The following is a 25,468-nucleotide window of genomic DNA, read 5'->3' on the forward strand; positions in this document are numbered from 1 at the left end:
CAACAGAGGCCCTGGACTATCTAGATGTTCAACAGAGGCCCTGGACTATCTAGATGTTCAACAGAGGCCCTGGACTATCTAGATGTTCAACAGAGGCCCTGGACTATCTAGATGTTCAACAGAGGCCCTGGACTATCTAGATGTTCAACAGAGGCCCTGGACTATCTAGATGTTCAACAGAGGCCCTGGACTATCTAGATGTTCAACAGGCCTGTTGTGTTTAGATGTTAACCCTGTGGGTGTGGGGTGATGAGGGACATTGGGTGACTACAGGCTGAATATTCATATTCTATGGTATGTGGAAACACCTTCAAATTAGTGGATTTGGCTATTTCAGCCACACCCATTGCTGACAGGTGAATAAAATCCACCACACAGCCATGCAATCTCAATAGACAAACAGTGGCAGTGAAATGGCCTGTACTAAAGAGCTCAGTGACTTTCAACGTGGCACCGTCATAGGATGCCACCTTTCCAGCAAGTCAGTTCGTCAAATTTCTGCCCTGCTAGAGCTGCCCTGGTCAACTGTAAGTGCTGTTAATGTGAAGTGGAAACGTCTAGGAGCAACAACGGTTCAGCCGCAAAGTGGTAGGCCACAAGCTCACAGAGCTTGGTTGCAACACTCACTACCAAGCTCCAAACTGCCTATGGAGCTTAATGAAATGGGTTGTAAACTCGCCACCATTGGGAACGCTACCTGCCCGAATGCATAGTGCCAGCTATAAAGTTTGGTGGAGGAACAATAATGGTCTGGGGCTGTTTTTCATCTTTCGGGCTAGGCCCTTTACTTCCAGTGAAATTAAATCTTAACACAACAGCATGCCATGGAATTCTAGATGATTCTGCGCTTCCAACTTTGTGCAACAGTTTGGGGAATGCCCTTTCTTGTTTCCATACATAAATGATTTGTTGAGATCGGTGTAAGAACTTGACTGGCCTGCACAGAGCCCTGACCTCAACAACATCGAACACCTTTGGGATGAATTGGAACGCCAACTGCGAGCCAGGCCTAATCGCCCAACATCAGTGCCCGACCTCACTAATGATTGTGGCTGAATGGAAGCAAGTCCCCGCAGCAATGTTCAACATCTTGTGGAAAGCCTTCCCAGAAGAGCGGAGGCTGTTATAACATCAAAGGGGGGACCAACTCTATATTAATACCCCTGATTTTAGAATAAAATGTTAACTTAGTGTATCGCCTCCTCCCACTCGCCACTGCCACCGGCCATGTCTATCACACACACACACACACAGTCTGTGATAAGTGCCCAATGTCAGTACTGGCCTAGAGCAACAGGCCACCCACAGAACATGTTGCCACTCTCTCCAATCTCTCACTCTACACACACACACACACACACACACACACACACACAGGCCTCCCTTTAAATCCATCTGTGCCACTCTAAAGGGACACTCATTACCATTGGCTGACGCAGTATAAATCATAGGACATTCATCCAATCACAGGACAGTGGCGCCACCCTGTTACATCACCCGTCTCTTACAGCAACCACCATCAGCTTTTTGGGGCAGTTAACCTCAAAAGACTAGTATTAGGACAGAAGGAGAGACAGGAACGATAAAGAGACGCATAGCAGGAGAGGATAAAATAGAGATATACATCTCCCATTGCTCTACGTGTCCATCAGTTGTTTTTCATAATCGCTGACTAATTGCCTGTCGGCAAAGGTAGCACTCAGCCCTGCCGTCCCCCAGTTACATAAGAAATGGCTCCTGTGAATAAGGATAGGGGGGAGGGAGGAAGAGAGCGGAGGGATAGAAGGAGATGGAAACAGACTGAGGGTGAAAGTGGGAGACAGGAGATGCAGGAGACAAAGGAACAGAGACAGAAAGGAGAAGGGGATGAGAAAGGGGAGAGAAAATTAGACAGATGGAGACAGAGGGAGAGTGTGTGTGACAGCTGTGTGTGAACGAGATGCCCGGAACCAAGGTGCCAGTCACACACCACCAGGGGGACACGTTCAGTGAGTGCGCAATGCAGCCAGACTGGGGGGGGGGACAGAGAACAATGCAACACACGTCGTTGCATCAGGACAAAATCACAACCTTGCCCCGGACACAAACATCCCCTCTCTGTAATGTCAGTGAAAGGACAATGACGCAGTGTCCCTCCAAATAGACAATACTCAAACCCTCCAATCCTCTAAACACCAGGACAAGCTGGAAACAGATGTAACAGGATCTAACCTTACACAACTCTAGTTTGACTTTTAACCCTTGACCTTGTCAAAGAGGAGGTCCAATACCATATGAGCAACTTCGTACAGCTGTAGAGGCAGAAAGATAAACATTAGCAACTCGAACTTAAAAGAACAGTGAGCAGACCACTAAGTAAGAAACTCATACTCCAAACAGTCTAATCAACCATGATAAATGGATGCACAGAACACTGCATTAGAATGAGAAAGCATTACAAGATGCATTCTAGAAAAAACACCCCAGCTGTCAAAGTGTCTTTCTACATTGTGAATAGTTCTGTGTAGAACCATAATGTAAATGTCCGCATGTTGTGGATGTCAAGCGGATCTATGGCTCAATGGTGGGTTAGCATTTGTCATTGGACAGAATGAATGGAACTGACCTGACCGTATGACCAATCAGAGGTCAAAGTTTATAAATGAAGGCACAGCCGTAATGGTTTCCCCTGAGTTGAATTTGTGTTTCAGACTCATTCAATCCACCAGTTGTTAGTGTCATCATCAAATAATTCAGTTGTTACATTTCAAATCATGTTGCTAAAATGTATGACACCACCTCTACTTTTAATCATCTCTCTGGCAGAAAGTCTAAAACACATTTTTAGTTTCCAAAAAGGGAGAACGGTGATTGGTCTGTTAATGTCCTTTCCAAAAGCATCATGTAGGCCAAGCCTTTTACCTTCAGTCAGAACATTGCTATACTAAAACACTGTTTAAAAGGGAATCGTTGCATTAGGTGTTTTTGGAGCGGACGCACAAATGCAAGCTAGTTGACTAATATTTTACCACACACACACACACACACACACACACACACACTAGGGCTTTCATGAACAATCAGTGAAGGGTTGAAGAGGTGAGCTGAACACTAATTCTGTGCTTTAATCGTGAATACATTTCCCAACATACACACACACGCTCGCTGAGAAAGAGGATGAGTGAGCAGTGGCTCATTGTGTAGGGGCGGGATATACTGACGCTCTGAACCAATGGGACTTCCTGAGTTGTATGAGTGACAGTCCCTCTGACCGAACCAATTTAAGGTTCCTCAGATCACCATGCCAATGGAATGATTTCGATATATTTACAAAAAATGCCCTTTTCCTGACATCCTTTGAAAAAGAATGGAAAGAGAATTAACTTGGAATTTTGCTTTAGGAGCAGCTATGAACAGGAAAGAAAGAAGTCTGATATAATTACAAAGAAAAGGAAACTGTTCCCATTGAGGATCATGACAATAACAAACCGTATCACAGTATCCTCTTTCAAAATTAAATAAACCTTTTTTTGATCATATTTGTATTTTTTTCCCAGTATACTATATCACACAGTGATAACAAAGAAAGGAGAAATCTACAGCCACGTTAGCTTCGTGCAAAAACCACATACACTGGCACGCCGCATAGGCAAAGATTAAAGCAAGACAACGCATACAAAAATATAGAAAATCTCCAATGCAACGTAACACCTCTTCACTGAAACTAGGTTTCTGTACAACAATTTCTCCACCAAACAGCATCTCTTTCATCAAAGGGTCACTTCTGGAACATTCTATTTGTGTTTTAGTCTTCGTTGTTTTTTAAGAGAAACATTGGTCTTAAGAATTCCATGTAGGAAACCATAGAACCAAAAACAAAATATGGTAGCTATAGTATGTCATTATGACAGTCATAATGATATTCAGAATAATTATAATAACATGTTGAATGATAGAAAACTAGTACAATAAAAGCATATAATTTCTGTCATAATCATTTGTGACAAATATTTTTTTGTTTTTAAAATACATATTTCCTGTCACTTTTAAGACATTCCAGCATTTGCTCATAACTGTTGGTGACAGGTTACATACGGTAGTTTGGCATACTCAGCAAGCCATGCCCAGAAGGATGTTAGGGGGTAGCGCTCCCCTTCTCAGACATTGCATGCATCATCCAATGGTTGCGTGCCACGTCATCGACTGTGCTGTCGGCACCAGATTGGTGTATCATATGTGGTTAGCTGATACATAAAAGACCTATCCAGGCATTGTAAGATCTGGCATGCGTCAGCAACGCTTGGGCAGAGGAACGTGCCCAACATCTCTTGCAAAGGAGAGGAAGGGCTTCAGGTTTCAGGATGCAGTGGAACCTGTCCACCAATGGGATACTGTATCTGGTTGGGGGCAGAGGAAGGGAGGTTATACAGAACAGCCCAAACTACAAAACCGACGTGCTCAAGACCAGGTCAGCACACAAGTTCAGTTCAGCACTTACAAACACATGCAGAGATATTTCAGAGTTTTAAGGTTCAGTCTTTTTCCTGTCAGTTGTGTCCCTTCAATGTTTTAGCAGTCACTCTTGTTGTGGGTGGCTGGAGCACTGAACCCCACTGGCCAATCCGTGAGCTTCTTCCTGAAACCACAGATCAATCGTTGGGCTTGTTACCTGTGACAGCCAGTCCTGCTCTCCTGCTTCACATTGATAGAAAAGATTGTTTGGACGCCTCAAGACAAAAATATATTGATACATATCAAATGGTCAAGGGGGCAGGCGGGTAGGGGATCGACATGATGCGATGACGCCAAGACAGAGAGGTTACACTGCAGTAAGAGTTCAAGTCATGAAAAAAACATGCAGACAGGTTTAGACATGTCAGAGGCCATGGAAGGGACAGAGAGATGAACAACTGATGAAACAAAAATCAATGACAGGGCAGTCATTGGTTTCTCTGCTCTCTCCCCCTATCCTCCTCCTCCTTTTCCTCCTCTTCATCCTCGTCCAGAGACACCACCCCGGAGGAGGCTACATCTGAGACCTTCCTGTGGGTGGCATAGTCAGGTGGGTACACCTTGCGCTGTCCTTCTCCCTGGCCCACGGTGCCCTCATAGTCTTTGCAGGGCGTACCTTCGTCTTCCCCGGGCGACAGATAGGTCTCGGAGTAGGTCACAGAGTAGCAAGGTGACTCCTCCCCCCCCGTCCGGCTACTCCCACCCCCAGGTTGTTGAAGTCCCCTCCCCTCTAACCCCCTGCCCCACCCTCTGGAGGCGGGCCAACAGCAGCTCCTCCCCCCCCTGCAGTGCCGAGAGGATCTTGGCAGCCAGCTCGGCGGTGTTACCGTGGTTGTTGCAGCAGTGATGGGTGAGATCTCGCAGTAAGGGGTGTTGCTCATTCAGGCTATAGAGGCTGGAGCAGAGGGTGTCTGTGGAGGTGGGAGAGGGCCTCTCTCCCACCTCTCCTCCTCCTGCCCCCTCACAGCACGGCCCCCGCAGACCCAGGTGCTGACACACCTGCCTTTGAAGAATGTCCCTCAGGTAAGGAGGCACCTCTGGATACAGAGAGGAGGGAGAAAAGAGACAGTAAGTATACTGAATGACCCTGCTAATGTCTGACCATGCCTGATGAGGCCAGGTCACGTAGTCAGGAAAAACTATGATCTCTACTGATGAGAGCAATGTATTGTTATGGAATTATAGCAGATTCATTATTTAACGAAACTAACTTATCAGGCTAAATCTGGAAAGGGTGAAGGTTATTCAAGTTGATCTTAGATCTGTGCATTTGGGGCAACTTTTCAGCCATATACTGTAGTGTTACGGAATAAAATACGTCATACTAAATTAAAATAAATGACATTATGAAGCAATACAAAGCAGTCATATTTGGTGCAGTGGAGTAAGCAATCAGCCTAAAAGCATTAGCATCCCCACACACAACCATACATATACACACACGCAGCCAACAAACTGTCTGCAGAAAAATAATCAAATTAAACTTGCAGGAGGGATATCAAATTGCAGGAGGGAGACCAACTTTTTTTGTGAGAGGACGAAAGTAGGGCACTGGGACAATAAGAGTTACAGACAGCCTCGTCACCACACAGACAGAGGAGAAAGAAAAGGGGCATGGGGGGAAAAGGATGTGCAGGGCCTGGAGGGTAAAAAGCAAGGTAGGAATAAATGAAGATATGAGAAAGGAGGACTATGCACTCTTCAGTGATACTCCAGTTGTAATAGGGTAGCATTGGCTCAAATTGGGAAGTTGAGACATTTCTAAATTTGGTATCTTTAGAAGTTTTGGAGGAGGTCTGATTACGAGTGTGTGTGTGTGTGTGTGTAGGTGTACACTACCTGTGCTTTGTGTTGTGGGCTCGTTGGCAGGAATGAAGTCCTCATCATACGAGTCGTCATTAGAGTCATCTCCATCCACAGACGACCAGGCTCTCAGCTTAGCCTCCGCTATGGCAAACTGCTCCGCCACACCTGAAACACACATAGGTTAGACGTCAATATCACAAACATTCAATACACACACACACACACACACACACACACACACACAAACAGGTCAGACATCGAGCCCCATCATTAAGTGCCCATGATGACGCCGGCATATGATTTTTGATTGACAGGTTGGGAAGACAGAGTATATTGATAGACTGACATCACATCAAGATTCTAGACCAGAGAGGTCATAGGTCATACAAACATATAGACATGTTACCAGGATATATATGCAAACACTGGAAATAATTCACACTTACAAAACACCGATACAGTGACTTGCAAAAGTATTCACCCCAATGGCATTTTTCCTATTTTGTTGCCTTACAAGCTGGAATTAAAATGGATTTGTTGGGGGTTTGTATCATTTGAGTTACACAACATGCCTACCACTTTGAAGATGCAAAATATTTGTTGTTTGTTTCACAATATAAAATAAGACAAAAAAACAGAACTTGACCATGCATAACTATTCACCCCCCAAAAGTCAATACTTTGTAGAGCCACCTTTTGCAGCAATTACAGTTGCAAGTCCCTTGAGGTATGTCTCTATAAGCTTGGCACATCTAGCCACTCTGATTTTTGCCCATTCTTCAAGGCATAACTGCTCCAGCTCCAAGTTGGATGGGTTCCCGCTGGTGTACAGCAATCTTCAAGTCATACCACAGATTCTCAATTGGATTTAGGTGTGAGCTTTAACTAGGCCATTCCAAGACATTTAAAAGTTACCCCTTAAACACCTCGTATGTTGCTTTAGCAGTATGCTTAGGGTCATTGTCCAGCTGGAAGGTGAACTTCTGTCCCAGTCTTAAATCTCTGTAAGACAAACAGGTTTCCCTCAAGAATGTCCCTGTATTTAGTGCCATCCTTCAATTCTGACCTGTTTCCCAGTCTCTGCCGATGAAAAACATTTCATTGTGGATTGTGTTCTCGGGGTGATGAGAGGTGTTTGTGCCAGACATAGCGTTTTCCTTGATGGCCAAAAAGCTCAATTTTAGTCTCATCTGACCAGAGTACCTTCATGCCTTTTGGCGAACACCAAACGTGTTTGCTTATTTTTTTTAAGCAATGGCTTTTTTCTGGCCACTCTTCTGTAAAGCCCAGCTCTGTGGAGTGTATGGCTTAAAGTGGTCCTATGGACAGATACTCCAATCTCCACTGTGGAGCTTTGCAGCTCCTTCAGGGTTATCTTTGGTCTCTTTGTTGCCTCTCTGATTAATGCCCTCCTTGCCTGGTCCGTGAGTTTTGGTGGTTAGCCCTCTCTTGGCAGGTTTGTTGTGGTGCCATATTTTAAAAAAATAATAATAATAATAATGGGCTCCTTGGTCTTCGTGGTGCCTCTTGCTTGGTGGTAGCCATTGCTTAGTGGTGTTGCAGACTCTGGGGCCTTTCAGAACAGCTGTAGATATACTGAAATCAGGTGAAAGATCATGTGACACTTAGATTGCACACAGGTGGACTTTATTTAACTAATTATGTGACTTCTGAAGGTAATTGGCTGCACCAGATCTTATTTAGGAGCTTCATAACAAATGGGGCGAATGTATATGCACGCACCACTTTTCAGGTTTTTATTTTTCAAATTTTTTGAAAACAAGACATTTTGTGCATTTCACTTCACCAATTTGGACTATTTTGTGTATGTCCATTCCATAAGATCCAAATAAAAATATATTTAAATTACAGGTTGTAATGCAAAAACTAGGAAAAACACCAAGGGGGATGAATACTTTTTCAAGGCAATGTATGTACAGTCTGTCACACAAATATACAATCAGAAATGAGAGATCTGTCTCAGATCTGTATGTCACACAAACAGCAGGTAGCCCAGCAGGGGATGGCAGGTAGCTCAGGGGTGGGTGGAAGGTAGCCCAGGGGTGGGTGGAAGGTAGCCCAGCGGGGGTGGCAGGTAGCCCAGCGGGGGTGGCAGGTAGCCCAGCGGGGGTGGCAGGTAGCCCAGCGGGGGTGGCAGGTAGCTCAGCGGGGGTGGCAGGTAGCCCAGCGGGGGTGGCAGGTAGCCCAGCGGGGGTGGCAGGTAGCCCAGCGGGGGGTGGCAGGTAGCCCAGCGGGGGTGGCAGGTAGCTCAGCGGGGGGTGGCAGGTAGCCCAGCGGGGGTGGCAGGTAGCTCAGCGGGGGATGGCAGGTAGCCCAGCGGGGGTGGCAGGTAGCCCAGCGGGGGTGGCAGGTAGCCCAGCGGGGGTGGCAGGTAGCCCAGCGAGGGGGGCAGGTAGCTCAGCGGGGATGGCAGGTAGCCCAGCGGGGGGTGGCAGGTAGCTCAGCGGGGATGGCAGGTAGCCCAGCGGGGGGTGGCAGGTAGCCAAGCGGGGGTGGCAGGTAGCTCAGCGGGGGTGGCAGGTAGCCCAGCGGGGGGTGGCAGGTAGCCCAGCGGGGGTGGCAGGTAGCTCAGCGGGGGGTGGCAGGTAGTATAGCGGGGTGGCAGGTTGCATAGCGGTTAGAGCCTTGGGCCAGTAACTGAATGGTCACTAGTTTGAATCCTCGCACAGACAAGGTGAGAAATCTGCTGATGTGCCCTTGAACAAGGCACTTAACCATAATAGTTGATAATGACCACTCTCCGAGGATGTCTCAGGGAGAGTTGAGATATGCAAAAAAACACATTTCCAATTCACACGTGTATTAATACACACTTGTACATAAAATAGGACAAATATAAAATCAAATCAAAGTTTATTTGTCACGTGTGCCGAATACAACAGGTGTAGACCTAACAGTGAAATGCTCTAACCAATAGTGCAAAAAAGGTATTAGGTGAACAATAGGCAGGTAAAGAAATAACACAACAGTAAAACAGATTTTAAACTATTGAATGAAAGGGAACCCAATTATCTTTAAAGTTAACTAAGTCATTGGCCTGCCCCTACTCACTGAAACAGGAATGGAAGAGCTGTTACCATTCAAACAAATGTTTCTGTTCGAACATGTATCCCACCTTCATTACCTACTTGGGCCCTGCAACCCACGATGGCTTGCCGATCTTACAAAACAGAGAGCTTGCAAGCACAGCTTTTTAGGCATCAAAAGTTCACAACGCTAAGAGCCCTGACCACTCGGTTTTGACAAGGAGCACTCACTCCAATTAGAGGGTGCATTATCAGGTATTGGAGCATTGAGAGATGACGCACAACAACGGTTTCCAATAACCTCCGCGGTCAAAATAACTGTAAAGTACGTCGCCATCAACATGACTACCGCTACAATCGACCTGTTCGCTACGTTCCTGCACCCAACCCACAAAAAGTGTCAGAGCACAAGGGTAACAAAGGGTTGAAGGACGATCAAAACGTAGACCAATGTTCTCCAGAAGTTCCACTACGTCATGAACTAAAGCGAGAACAATTTGTGAAAAGGGTAAAAGATAGGTCATAAGGACTAGACGGGGAATTACCCGGACACCAGGTCCGCAGGAATTAACACCCATAGCAAGGACGTTAAAGTTCAAATTTCTCCTGTTCTCATTCGAGACCCTATCCAGGACCCGCTTGATCAAGAAACAAGCCCCCGAGCTTTGTCTATAGACTCTGATACAAAGGTTGCGAAGAAAAAGGTCAAACACTTCGGTAAAGCCAAGCCCACTCAAAACCTGAAAAGTCTATCTGTTTCCACCTTGAACAGAAATGGCACATCACGTCGTTGCGAACGACCACTCCACTTTGTGTGGAATATGTCCACTAAACACGAATCTAAATGCCCATACCTGGAAACAGTCCTGGAGGATTGCTTAACTTGTCATGCGCTAATCGATTTGGGACGACAATATCACTCATCTCTCAAACATTGTTTGATGATCTCAAAAGGGCTTTGAAGCCAACTAAACGTTGTTTAAAAGTGGAACAATGCGACACTACACTTCGAGGGATCACTCAGACTACCTCGCCTCTAACATTGAGAGTCATGCTGAAACTACACTTCCAGGACGTATCGGTCATTCACCCTGTGTATGTTACCAGCCTCGAAACTGTACCCCTGCAACTTGGAGCAGACTTGATGGATCGGTTACTCCCATTGATGGATTGGAAAACCAACTAGGTATGGTCACAGGCCACAGTGCCTTCTCCACTGACCATACCCACTTTCCCTAATGCTAGCTGCAATGCAGTCATTCATGAGGGGTATCTGTTGAATGCACCCCTTGGGAAAAAGACGTTTAGAAACCTCTTGGTGAAGAGTCCGATCCAAGAAGATATTACGATATCTAGACACATTCCATCAGCCAACCTGATAGACCATTCTTTTCATGATTTCGAGCCAGCTGTCTCTGTGAATAAATCACTACAGGCTCCCTCGACACCAATTCTGACTGACCTCCAGGCATTGACCTGAAAATTACCTGACTACGTCAGACTCATTCTGAACAAGTTGTAATCTTCCCAGGATCCTTGGTTTTCTTCCCTTGAAATGCGCACTTTTGTAAGCATAAACGCACATGCACAACGGAACATCCAATTAGGATTTATGCTAGGATCACTTAAGGGTCCAAGCAAAATACCAGCCTTAGTAAAGTTGAACATTTACTTCTTGGCCTTTGACTCTCCAGCACTCACCAGTTTTCTTCCCAGATGTCCATAGGTCATCCCTGTAGACTGCCCAAAACTAGTGTCTTACAGCTGTAAACTTATCATATAGTTATCAACTTAGGATAGTTCCTAAGCAACACACCAAGTAGGATAACCCTAGATATGGCATTAGAGACAATGCCATGATAGTCATTTTGCCAGAACATTGGACGTATATAGAATACAGTCCAATTAGATGATTTTTGTGTGAGAACTATATTTTCTATATCTTCGAATGTAATTATATATATTTCATGAGTGTGTGTGCGTTGTTAACATCTGCCTAAGTTACTGCCCAGATCTTCCAGTCTGGACGACGATCAGACGAGGGGTCTGGAACGGCGATCCCAAATCCGAACACCCACTGCCAATCCTTGTGGCGGCATGCCCTGCTGTCAGAGAGCCTACCAAGATAAACCACCAGAGGGGGGGGACCGCAACGGCGATCACCAACCAGGACATCCCCTGCCCCTTCCTGTGGTACTTTGCAGGTTCCAAGGAACCTACCAAGGTAAACCACTAGAGGGGACTGCAACGGCGATCACCAACCGGACATCAACTGCCCATCCTTGTAGTGGACTGCTCCGCATTCAGAGAGCCTACCAAGTTTAATCACCAGAAGGGACTGCAACGATGATCTACAAACAGGACATCACGTGGTCATTATTTTTTATGTTGATTTGTAACATGCAGGATAAACAAGATCCAAACCACCAGGGGGGGAATGTCATGACATTGCCCTCTTTGGGGATAGCGAGTACCATCCCCCTCTCTCTGCACCATCCCCCTCTCTCTATCACCCCCTACCAACAGGCTCTGTTAGGCAGGTCATAAATTCCTTGAGGAGTTCTCTCCTCATGGCCAGAGTATAAGAGAGTGAGTTTTCACAGAAGAACAAAGGAACCTCTTCTCCAGCATAGAACCTGAGAATTGAACAATGTTCATGTTTTGGAGAAGGTGTACACGGTCGGGGAAGAATCCAGCTACGACCGGTCTATTTTGTCTAATGTTTGTGAAACTCATGAGAGACAATACAGCCACATTATCATAACAATGTTTATACAAGTTATGAGGTTATGAGTTATGAGTTATGAGGCTTGCATCTAATTCTTGTATAAAATGAATAAGTTAAAGATTAAACTATTTGTGAATGTATGTAATGTGATGTTAAACTGTTTAATGAAAGGGAACCCAATTCCCTTTAAAGTTAACTAACTCATTGGCCCGCCCCATGAGCACAAACATTGATCTGGTGTCATGGGAAAGTATTTTTCTGCTCTTCCGAATATAGCCCCCACCTTGGGAATTTATCTTCAGACCAGCTTACCTCGATAACCGAGAGGGATAAGGTTTGAGTAGATTGCAGAATTCTTAACCATACCACGTGGTTAAACTCTGAGACTATCGATACCGACAGAATAAGAGCTACTCTTCGATGCTAATTACTAGTCTGCAGCTAGAATTTATGTACCCGTGAATGCGAGGACCTACAACCGTTAAAACATCTATTCTATAACAACATTGCTGAATGTTACTCTGAACTATCTATTCTAACCACGGGAGAGAGAGAGGGCGGACAAACTCTCCAACATAAACTTTCCAACAGAGTTCACGATGACACACTGAGCGTAAATATATTGATTGATTGCAATTAGAGTAAATATATATATTGATTGTAATTATTCCCGAATGAGTGAGCGTTCATATGCAAAGGATTAGCATTTCAATTGTCATAATTATCAAATTTGTTGTGTGTTTTTTCTTTCGCGCCCTCCTCAGTCCCTTTGTCTACCAAGATGCTATGCCGGTTTAGCCCACATTCCCCTATCATTTCCTTGTGACCATATCTACGTGTTTGTTAGTGTGTGCATTTCGGTGATTATTTAGTTAGTTAATAAATACATTATTGAGACAATTAATGTATGGATGACTCATAGTGAAGATTGGGTTCGTGCAGATAACCAACAATTTACGACGTTTGGAATGAGACTAACGTGAGGTAAATAATAATAAATTAATTAGAAGACTAATTGATCAGATATTAAAATATCTGTAAGTTCTATTAGGAAAATTATAACTTTGTAATCTGAATATCTTTCTTGGTGCCCCGACTTCCTAGTTAATTACATTCACATGATTAAGTTAGTTTAATCACGTAATAATAATTACAGAGAATTTATTTGATAAAAATAAGTCTTCAGTTTAATGACGCCAAAGACACAACAAACCTTTATTTAACTAGGCAAGTCAATTAAGATCAATTTCTTATTTACAATGATGGCCAAACCCAGAAGACGTTGGGCCAGATGTGCACCGCCAGATGTGCACCGCCAGATGTGCACCGCCAGATGTGCACCGCCAGATGTGCACCGCCAGATGTGCACCGCCAGATGTGCACCGCCAGATGTGCACCGCCAGATGTGATGCAGCCTGGATTTGAACCAAGTACTGCAGTGACGCCTCTTGCACTGAGATGCAGTGTCTTAGACCACTGCACCACTCAGGAGCCCATTTCACTGTGGCTCAGTCCTAAACTCAGCCTTCACAGACAGGAAGTCCTATGACCCATACTGCTAGGGTCTTTCTTTTTCTTTAAGTCTAAGTCATAATGGCGCCGGAGGGGATGGCTACCGTTTTACGGGCTCCTAACCAACTGTGCTATTTTGTTTAGTTTTTTTGCATTGTTTGTAACTTATTTTGTACATAAAGTTGCTGCTACTATCTCTTATGACCGAGAAGAGCTTATGGATATCAGAACAGCGATTACTCACCTCGAACTGGACAAATGTTTAATGAGTCCAACGTGAAGGAAATAGAGCTTCCCAGAGACAAGGCTCAAATCCCTGTCGTTCGCGTGAAGAAAATACGGTCAGGGTGCCTTATGAGTATTCGTAGGCGAGTGAGTAAAATCACCACTACCATCGGTTCTCTTGGCCAACGTGTAATCACTGGAAAACAAACGGGATGACCTACAGTCAAGACTGTCCTACCAACGAGACATGAAAAACTGTAATATCTTGTGTTTCACCGGCTGAACGACGACACGGATAATATAGAGCTGGCTGGCTTTTCTGTGCATCGGCAGGGCAGAGGAGCTACGTCTGGTAAGACGAGGGGCGGGGGTGTTTGTCAATAACAGCTGGGGTGCGATGTCTAACAACGGGCGGCAGGGTAGCCTAGTGGTTAGAGCATTGGACTAGTAACCGGAAGGTTGCAAGTTCAAACCCCCGAGCTGACAAGGTACAAATCTGTTGTTCTGCCCTGAACAGGCAGTTAACCCACTGTTCCAAGGCCGTCATTGAAAATAAGAATTTGTTCTTAACTGACTTGCCTAGTTAAATAAAATAAAAATAAAAAATTCTCGAGGTATTGCTAGCCTGAGGTAGAGTGCCTCATGATAAGCTGTAGACTACACTATCTACCAAGAGAGTTCTCATCTATATTATTCGTAGTCATCTATTTATCACCACAAACCGATGCTGGTACTAAGACCGCACTCAATGAGATGTATAAGGCCATAAGCAAACAAGAAAATGCTCATTCAGAAGCGGCGCGCCTAGTGGATGGGGATTTTAATGCAGGCAAACTTACATCCATTTTACCTCATTTCTACCAGCATGTCACATGTGAAAAAAACTCTAGACCACCTTTACTTCACACAAAAGATGCATACAAAGCTCTCCCTCACCATCCATTTGGCAAATCTGACCATAATTATATCCTCCTGATTCCTGTTTACAAGCAAAAACTAAAGCAGGAGGTACCAGTGACTCGCTCAATATAGAAATGGTCAGATGAAGCGGATGCTACGCTACAGGACTGTTTTGATAGCACAGACTGGAATATGTTCTGTGACTCATCCAATGGCATTGAGGAGGTTACCACCCCAGTCCCCAGCTTCATCAATAAGTGCATCGACAATATCGCCCCCACAGTGACCATATGTACATATCAAAACCAGAAGCTATGGATTACAGGGAACATCCGCACCAAGTTAGAGGCTGGAGCTGCCGCTTTCAAGGAGCAGGACACTAATCCGGACACTTATAAGAAATCCCGTTATGCCCTTAGATGAACCATCAAACAGGCAAAGCAGCAATACAGGACTAAGATTGAATCCTACTACACCGGCTACGACGCTCGTCGGATGTGGCAGGGCTTGCAAACGATTATGTACTACAAAGAGAAATCCAGCCGCGAGCTGCCCAGTGACACGAGCATACCAGACAAACTAAATGCCTTTTATGCTCTCTTCAAGGCAAGCAACACTGAAGCATGCATGAGAGCACCAGCTGTTCCTGGACGACTGTGTGATCACGCTTTCCGTAGCCGATGTGAGTAAGACCTTTAAACAGGTCACATTCACAAGGCTGCAGGGCCAGACAGATTACCAGGACAGGTACTCAGAGCATACGAGGACCACCTGGCAAGTGTCTTCAATGACATTTCCAACCTCTCCCGAGTCTGTAATACCTACATGTTTCAAGCAGACCACCATAGTTCCTGTGCTCAAGAATGCGAAGGTAACCTGCCTAAATGACTACCGTCCTGTAGCACTCTCATCGGTAGCCATGAAGTGCTTTGAAAGGATGGTCATTACTCACATCACCACCATCATCCCGGATACCCCAGACCCACTCCAATTCGCATACCGCCCCAACAGATTTACAAATGATGCAATCTCAATCGCACTCCACACTACCTTTTCCCACCTGGACAAAAGGAACACCTATGTGAGGATGCTGTTCATTGACTACAGCTCAGCATTCAACACCATAGTGCCCACAAACCTCATCACGAAGCTCACGACTCCAACACCATCATCAAGTTTGCTGACGACACAACAGTGGTAGGCCTGATCACCAACAATGACTAGACAGCCTATATGGAGGAGGTCAGAGACCTGGCAGTGTGGTGCCAGGACAACAACCTCTCCCTCGACGTGAGCAAGACAATGTAGATGATCGTGGACTACATGAAAAGGAGGGCCAAACAGGTCCCAATTAACATTGACAAGGCTGAAGTGGAGCGGTTGAGAGTTAAGTTCCTTGGTGTCTACATCACCAACAAACTAGAAATGGTTCAAACACACCAAGACAGTCGTGAAGAGGGCAAGACAACACCAAATCCTCAAAAAGCTCTACAGCTGCATCATCGAGAGCATCCTTACCGGTTGATTCACCGCCTAGTATGGCACCTGCTTGGCATCTGACCGTAAGGCGCTACAGAGGGTAGTGCGTACGCCCCAGTATATCACTGGGGCCAAGTTTCCTGACATCCAGGACCTATACACTAGACGGTGTCAGAGGAAGGCCCAAAAAATTGTCAAAGACTCCAGTCACCCAAGTCATAGACTGTTTTCTCTGCTACTGCACGGCAAACAGTACCAGAGAGCCAAGTCTAGGTCCAAAAGGATCCTTAACAGCTTCTACCACCAAGCTGAACAATTAATCAAACAACGATTTACACTGACACCCCCCCCCCATGTTTTCACACTGCTGCTACTTGCTATGGTTTATCTACGCATAGTCACCCCTTCCTACATGTACAAAAGACCTTGACTAACCTGTTCCCCCCCCCCTGTTTTTACACTGCTGCTACGCACTGTTTTTTTTAGATACGCATAGTCATTTTACCCCTACCTACATGTACAAATGACCTCGACTAACCTGTGCCCCGCACATTGGTCTCGGTACTGGTACCCACTGTATATAGATTCATTATTGTTATGTAATCTTATTGTGTTACTTTTTATTGCATTTTTTACTTTAGTTTATTTAGTAAATATTTTCTTAACTCAATTTCTTGAACTGCATTGTTGGTTAAGGGCTTATGAGTAAGCATTTCTCAGTCAGCACGTGACAAATAACATTTGATTTGATTTGTTTCTCATTCTCTTTTGCCATCTTATGCACAACAAGGTTTACATCCATTCTGCGTGTGTGCGCACGCGCAAGCATGTGTATGCTATGGTCCTGCAGAGATCGGCTCCTCTCCCAGACTTGTTTAGACCAGCACACTCCCAGAACACTTTGATGGCCTCTACCCCATGGAACTGTAGCCCTGCACACACACACACAGTACACCATTCTATACACACTGAAATAAGCTCCTTTTAGTATCGGTCAGGGCTGAGAGCCAGACTCCTGCAGGGGATAACCACTATCCAGGATTGTGTGTGTGCGTGCATGTAGATGGAGATGTGTGTGTGTTAGCATGAGCTGGTCCATCAATAGCACAACCCCACCTGGACACAACCCTCTTAGTCTATCCTGAAACACACACACACAATATACAGTGCAGACATAGTCAAAAACATTCCAACACATTTACCATTGTACCCTCTCCCATAATTTAAACTGAATCACTTCAACCAAACAGTCACAATTACACTCTCCCATATACATACACAGCTACATTACATTCACTGTTTTTCACACAACCTGCAAAGTTACCCATGCCCAGCTAATATTCAAAGAGAGCCAGTGATGTAGATGAGGAAGCATGTCAGCACTTTGACCAGAGTCCTGATAAAGTGGACAGGGGTAGAGTGAAGATGTAAGAGGAAGTGAAGGACAAGTGAAATAACCCTGGAGTCAGCTGGATGTGATGGTGGGATCAGAAGGGGATAGAAGTGTTTGCATGCCTGTACAGTATGTGTGTAAAGGGGGCATATTGGGTGATGGTCAGAGGAGAGGGGGGGAAAAAAAGAGAGTAAAGTTTTAAAAAATGAAAGGAGATGAGAAGCACAGAGAAAAGTGCTCAGTCACACCGTCACTAGCCAGGAGCAGAACCTTACTGTGCAAATTAACCTTGAGAGGTTGCACTGCAGGGGGAGGGGGGAAAGAGAGAGAGAGAGAGAGAGAGAGAGAGAGAGAGAGAGAGAGAGAGAGAGAGAGAGAGAGAGAGAGAACGAGGGACCTAGACAATGGATAGAGAGACAGATGGAGACAATGCAAAAGAGAGGGGAAGAGAGTGAAAGAGACAAAGAGGGAGGCAGACAGGGACAGAGGACAAAAGAGTGGCATAGAAAGAAGGTGACAAAAAATGAGGGAAAGAGAAACATTCTCAGTCAACTTACCTGTTAAAGTCAAAATAAATGACTGTAATGATAAACTGAGTAGGCCTACTGACCTGCAGCGAAGCGGGCCTCCTGTTCTCCCTCGGTGAGGTCAGAGTAGTTGTTGAAGTCAGACTCCAGAGCTGCGGGGGTGTCAGTGGGCTTACACCAGCCCTTCCACTCTATCAGGTGGGCCACCCTGCCCTGGGCCATGCCTGTGGGCCGTGTCACATGGTCCTTCATCGCCTGGGAGATGCCTAGATTTCAAAGATTAGAGGGCAAAGGTCACATACATGTAAAGAGTATAGCATGCAGGATTTGTTTTGTGTGTGTGTGCGTGCGCACACACACATCTCGTATTTACCATGTAATGAAGATCTGGCTAATGCCGCAATCTCTTGAATGGTAAGTGCTCTTCTCGATTTTGGTAACATTTCAACGGTGTCTTCAACATTTACCTGTGAAGGAAAAAACAACCATCAGTAAAGGATGACTCATACACTACATTAATGATGACAAGCAGTGGAGGCTATTATACACATGTACTGTACATGCTATGACTACCAAGAAATCCTTTCAAACTGATCTAAAAGAGCACTCATGTTTTCAAGGCAGAGAAAATACCTCTGTTTGCATTGCTATTACACTCACATGCACACTGCATGAAAGATATGAAGGGCCATTGCAAGATTATTATGACGACAATATAGAACAACCCCCCTACACTCTACTCTACCCCCTTGGTCTGGTCTGTCCATCCTCTCTACTCTACCCGCTTGGTCTGGTCTGGTCTGTCCATCCTCTCTACTCTACCCCCTTGGTCTGGTCTGTCCATCCTCTCTACTCTACCCCCTTGGTCTGGTCTGTCCATCCCCTCTACTCTACCCCCTTGGTCTGGTCTGTCCATCCTCTCTACTCTACCCCCTTGGTCTGGTCTGTCCATCCTCTCTACTCTACTCCCTTGATCTGGTCTGTCCATCCTCTCTACTCTACTCCCTTGGTCTGGTCTGTCCATCCTCTCTACTCTACCCCCTTGGTCTGGTCTGTCCATCCTCTCTACTCTACCCCCTTGATCTGGTCTGTCCATCCTCTCTACTCTACCCCCTTGGTCTGGTCTGTCCATCCTCTCTACTCTACTCTACTCCCTTGATCTGGTCTGTCCATCCTCTCTACTCTACTCCCTTGGTCTGGTCTGTCCATCCTCTGGCCTTACTGGGTGGATAGGAACATTAGCCTGCTGGCCTTACTGGGTTGGTAGGAACATTAGACTGTTGGCCTTACTGGGTGGATAGAAACATTAGCCTGCTGGCCTTACTGGGTGGATAGAAACATTAGCCTGCTGGTCTTACTGGATGGATAGGAACATTAGCCTGCTGGTCTTACTGGGTGGATAGGAACATTAGCCTGCTGGCCTTACTGGGTGGATAGGAACATTAGCCTGCTGGCCTTACTGGGTGGATAGGAACATTAGCCTGCTGGCCTTACTGGGTGGATAGGAACATTAACATCAGCCTGCTGGCCTTACTGGGTGGATAGGAACATCAACATCAGCCTGCTGGTCTTACTGGGTGGATAGGAACATTAGCCTGCTGGTCTTACTGGGTGGATAGGAACATTAGCCTGCTGGTTTTACTGGGTGGATAGGAACATTAGCCTGCTGGCCTTACTGGGTGGATAGGAACATTAGCCTGCTGGCCTTACTGGGTGGATAGGAACATTAGCCTGCTGGCCTTACTGGGTGGATAGGAACATTAGCCTGCTGGCGTTACTGGGTGGATAGGAACATTAGCTTGCTGGCCTTACTGGGTGGATAGGAACATTAGTCTGCTGGCCATACTGGGTGGATAGGAACATTAGGCTGCTGGCCTTACTGGGTGGATAGAAACATTAGCCTGCTGTCCTTACTGGGTGGATAGGAACATTAGCCTGCTGGCCTTACTGGGTGGATAGGAACATTAGCCTGCTGGCCTTACTGGGTGGATAGGAACATTAGGCTGCTGGCCTTACTGGGTGGATATAAACATTAGCCTGCTGTCCTTACTGGGCAGATAGGAACATTAGCCTGCTGATCTTACTGGGTGGATAGGAACATTAGCCTGCTGGCCTTACTGGGTGGATAGGAACATTAGCCTGCTGGCCTTACTGGGTGGATAGGAACATTAGCCTGTTGGTCTTACTGGGTGGATAGGAACATTAGCCTGCTGGCCTTACTGGGTGGATAGGAACATTAACATCAGCCTGCTGGCCTTACTGGGTGGATAGGAACATTAGCCTGCTGGCCTTACTGGGTGGATAGGAACATTAGCCTGCTGGCCTTACTGGGTGGATAGGAACATTAGCCTGCTGGCCTTACTGGGTGGATAGGAACATTAGCCTGCTGGCCTTACTGGGTGGATAGGAACATTAACATCAGCCTGCTGGCCTTACTGGGTGGATAGGAACATTAACATCAGCCTGCTGGCCTTACTGGGTGGATAGGAACATTAACATCAGCCTGCTGGCCTTACTGGGTGGATAGGAACATTAGCCTGCTGGTCTTACTGGGTGGATAGGGAACATTACCCTGCTGGCCTTACTGGGCGGATAGGGAACCTTACCCTGCTGGCCTTACTGGGCAGATAGGAACATTAGCCTGCTGACCTTACTGGGTGGATAGGAACATTAGCCTGCTGGCCTTACTGGGTGGATAGGAACATTAGCCTGCTGGCCTTACTGGGTGGATAGGAACATTAGCCTGCTGATCTTACTGGGTGGATAGAACCATTAGCCTGCTGGCCTTCCTGGGTGGATAAGAGCATTAGCCTGCTGGCCTTACTGGGTGGATAGGAACATTAGCCTGCTGATCTTACTGGGTGGATAGGAACATTAGCCTGCTGGCCTTACTGGGTGGATAGGAACATTAGCCTGCTGGCCTTACTGGGCGGATAGGAACATTAGCCTGCTGATCTTACTGGGTGGATAGGAACATTAACATCAGCCTGCTGGCCTTACTGGGTGGACAGGAACATTAGCCTGCTGGTCTTACTGGGTGGATAGGAACATTAGCCTGCTGGTCTTACTCGGTGGATAGGAACATTAGCCTGCTGGTCTTACTGGGTGGATAGGAACATTAGCCTGCTGATCTTACTGGGTGGATAGAAACATTAGCTTGCTGATCTTACTGGGTGGATAGAAACATTAGCTTGCTGATCTTACTGGGTGGATAGGAACATTAGCCTGCTGATCTTACTGGGTGGATAGGAACATTAGCCTGCTGGCCTTACTGGGTGGATAGGAACATTAGCCTGCTGGCCTTACTGGGTGGATAGGAACATTAGCCTGCTGGCGTTACTGGGTGGATAGGAACATTAGCTTGCTGGCCTTACTGGGTGGATAGGAACATTAGCCTGCTGGCCATACTGGGTGGATAGGAACATTAGGCTGCTGGCCTTACTGGGTGGATAGAAACATTAGCCTGCTGTCCTTACTGGGTGGATAGGAACATTAGCCTGCTGGCCTTACTGGGTGGATAGGAACATTAGCCTGCTGGCCTTACTGGGTGGATAGGAACATTAGGCTGCTGGCCTTACTGGGTGGATATAAACATTAGCCTGCTGTCCTTACTGGGCGGATAGGAACATTAGCCTGCTGATCTTACTGGGTGGATAGGAACATTAGCCTGCTGGCCTTACTGGGTGGATAGGAACATTAGCCTGCTGGCCTTACTGGGTGGATAGGAACATTAGCCTGTTGGTCTTACTGGGTGGATAGGAACATTAGCCTGCTGGCCTTACTGGGTGGATAGGAACATTAACATCAGCCTGCTGGCCTTACTGGGTGGATAGGAACATTAGCCTGCTGGCCTTACTGGGTGGATAGGAACATTAGCCTGCTGGCCTTACTGGGTGGATAGGAACATTAGCCTGCTGGCCTTACTGGGTGGATAGGAACATTAGCCTGCTGGCCTTACTGGGTGGATAGGAACATTAACATCAGCCTGCTGGCCTTACTGGGTGGATAGGAACATTAACATCAGCCTGCTGGCCTTACTGGGTGGATAGGAACATTAACATCAGCCTGCTGGCCTTACTGGGTGGATAGGAACATTAGCCTGCTGGTCTTACTGGGTGGATAGGGAACATTACCCTGCTGGCCTTACTGGGCGGATAGGGAACCTTACCCTGCTGGCCTTACTGGGCAGATAGGAACATTAGCCTGCTGGCCTTACTGGGTGGATAGGAACATTAGCCTGCTGGCCTTACTGGGTGGATAGGAACATTAGCCTGCTGGCCTTACTGGGTGGATAGGAACATTAGCCTGCTGATCTTACTGGGTGGATAGAACCATTAGCCTGCTGGCCTTCCTGGGTGGATAAGAGCATTAGCCTGCTGGCCTTACTGGGTGGATAGGAACATTAGCCTGCTGATCTTACTGGGTGGATAGGAACATTAGCCTGCTGGCCTTACTGGGTGGATAGGAACATTAGCCTGCTGGCCTTACTGGGCGGATAGGAACATTAGCCTGCTGATCTTACTGGGTGGATAGGAACATTAACATCAGCCTGCTGGCCTTACTGGGTGGACAGGAACATTAGCCTGCTGGTCTTACTGGGTGGATAGGAACATTAGCCTGCTGGTCTTACTGGGTGGATAGGAAAATTAGCCTGCTGGTCTTACTGGGTGGATAGGAACATTAGCCTGCTGGCCTTACTGGGTGGATAGAAACATTAGCTTGCTGATCTTACTGGGTGGATAGAAACATTAGCTTGCTGATCTTACTGGGTGGATAGGAACATTAGCCTGCTGGCCTTACTGGGTGTATAGGAACATTAGCCTGCTGATCTTACTGGGCGGATAGGAACATTAGCCTGCTGGCCTTACTGGGTGGATAGGAACATTAACATCAGCCTGTTGGCCTTACTGGGTGGATAGGAACATTAGCCTGCTGGCCTTGCTGGGTGGATAGGAACATTAGCCTGCTGGCCTTACTGGGTGGATAGGAACATTAGCCTGCTGGTCTTACTGGGTGGATAGGGAACATTACCCTGCTGGCCTTACTGGGCGGATAGGAACATTAGCCTGCTGGCATTACTGGGCGGATAGGAACAATAGCCTGCTGATCTTACTGGGTGGATAGGAACATTAGCCTGCTGGCCTTCCTGGGTGGATAAGAGCATTAGCCTGCTGGTCTTACTGGGTGATTAGGAACATTAGCCTGCTGGTCTTACTGGGTGGATAGGAACATTAGCCTGCTGGTCTTACTGGGTGGATAGGAACATTAGTCTGCTGGCCTTACTGGGTGGATAGGAACATTAACCTGCTGGCCTTACTGGGTGGATAGGAACATTAGCCTGCTGGCCTTATTGGGTGGATAGGAACATTAACATCAGCCTGCTGGTCTTACTCGGTGGATAGGAACATTAGCCTGCTGGCTTTACTGGGTGGATAGAAACATTAGCTTGCTGATCTTACTGGGTGGATAGGAACATTAGCCTGCTGATTTTACTGGGTAGATAGGAACATTAGCCTGCTGGTCTTACTCGGTGGATAGGAACATTAGCCTGCTGGTCTTACTCGGTGGATAGGAACATTAGCCTGCTGGTCTTACTCGGTGGATAGGAACATTAGCCTGCTGGCCTTACTGGGTGGATAGGAACATTAGCCTGCTGATCTTACTGGGTGGATAGGAACATTAGCCTGCTGATCTTACTGGGTGGATAGGAACATTAGCCTGCTGATTTTACTGGGTAGATAGGAACATTAGCCTGCTGGTCTTACTCGGTGGATAGGAACATTAGCCTGCTGGTCTTACTCGGTGGATAGGAACATTAGCCTGCTGGCCTTACTGGGTGGATAGGAACATTAGCCTGCTGGCCTTACTGGGTGGATAGGAACATTAGCCTGCTGGCCTTACTGGGTGGATAGGAACATTAGCCTGCTGATCTTACTGGGCAGATAGAAACATTAGCTTAAGCTATTTAGGAGGGATATCACACCTGGCACAAATGATTGTCTAGTTCTGTTTTTCCTGCCGAGGGATGCCCTATGCCTGCGCCTAGAGGGGAGTAGTTCAAAGTCTGGGTACAGGGGGTGGCTTAGGTCTAAAATTATTTTGTGAGCCTTGTGGAGGGCCCTGACCTTAAAGATCTCATCCAGGCCTGTCTGTTTGACTCCCAGTACCTTGCTTGCTGTGGTGATAATTCTTCTCAGCATATTTCTCTGGCTGACAGTGGCATTGCCAAACCAACAAACAATACAAAAAGTTAAAATACTCTCAATTAAACATTTGTAAAACAGAGTCTGTATAGTACAATTAACATGAAAAGATCCCATCTTTTTGAGAAAGTACAGTCTCTGTTGACTCTTTTTGTAGATCAGGTCTGTCCATTTACTCCACTGAAACTTATTGTCCAAGAGGACACCAAGATATTTGTATTCCTCTACAATCTCTATGTTCTGCCCTCTGATAGATGTTGCAGAGGTAGGTGTTGTACACTTCCTGAAGTCTATGCATCTCTTTGGTCTTATTGGCATTGAGGACCAAGTGTGATTCGTCACACCACTCTACAAAGTCATTTAGGACCGGGCCATGGTGTTCCTCTTCATCAAGCAACAGGCTGATCAAGGCAGTGTCAGCAGAGAACTTAACGAGGTGTCTGTCAGGATGGGAACTAGTACAACTATTAGTGTACAAGATGTACAGGAGTGGGGAGAAAACACATCCCTGAGGACAGCCTGTGTTGGTGTTGCGTATGTCCGACACGTGGGGACCTATTTCGGCACGCTGTGACCGTTGGCTCAGGAAGTCCAGCAGCCACAAAACCCTGACATGGGATTTGGCACCCTCTAGGTGTCTGTAGACCATGTTGAGGAGAGTAAGAATGGCATCATAAACTCCTCTGCTGGGCTGATAGGCAAATTGAAATGGTGACGCTGAGAATATGACTTTTCATAATTTTCTCACTGCATTTCATTACTAAGGATGTCAAGGCGACAGGGCAGTAGTCATTCAGCACAGAGGGATTAAATGCTTTAGAAATGTGTATAATAACTATGAAATCTAGATATTATGCTACTCCCATGTTATGGTCTGCAGTGGCATATATTCAGGGATGCCAAGGGAAGCCAGGCTTCCCCAAAAAATTAACCAAGATAAAAAGGTACAAAGATAAAATAATGTATCTTTTGTCTCCATGTGTTTTCATAATTTCCCTTCAATTCGCAAGACGCTGAATGTAATTTCACCAGAGAAATCATCCGGGTGAGCCAAACAGCACCCCTCTGTCTCCATGACTAGGCCATCTACAGTATCTGATGCTGTCTGGCCATTAACATGGTTGCCGCCTGTAGCACTGAATGCATGGAATGCAATC

The 25,468-nt window shown here is 46.2% G+C and overlaps 1 protein-coding gene across 1 annotated transcript in view; it reads right to left on the reverse strand.

Annotated features, from left to right (window-relative positions):
* Window positions 1-3,079: 3,079 nt before the first annotated feature.
* LOC112267449 (protein FAM131A-like) overlaps window positions 3,080-25,468 on the reverse strand; it is a 29,734-nt gene continuing 7,345 nt past the window's right edge. The window contains exons 4-8 of the mRNA XM_042296564.1: window positions 18,482-18,575; window positions 18,192-18,374; window positions 6,331-6,462; window positions 5,234-5,528; window positions 3,080-5,187 (exon numbers count right to left, since the gene is read on the reverse strand). Coding sequence (XP_042152498.1) covers window positions 4,920-5,187; window positions 5,234-5,528; window positions 6,331-6,462; window positions 18,192-18,374; window positions 18,482-18,575 — 972 coding nt within the window. The 3' untranslated portion in view covers window positions 3,080-4,919. The remainder of the gene's footprint in view (window positions 5,188-5,233; window positions 5,529-6,330; window positions 6,463-18,191; window positions 18,375-18,481; window positions 18,576-25,468) is intronic.

The sequence above is a fragment of the Oncorhynchus tshawytscha genome, linkage group LG14, assembly GCF_018296145.1.
Source record: "Oncorhynchus tshawytscha isolate Ot180627B linkage group LG14, Otsh_v2.0, whole genome shotgun sequence".
Lineage (NCBI taxonomy): Eukaryota > Metazoa > Chordata > Actinopteri > Salmoniformes > Salmonidae > Oncorhynchus > Oncorhynchus tshawytscha.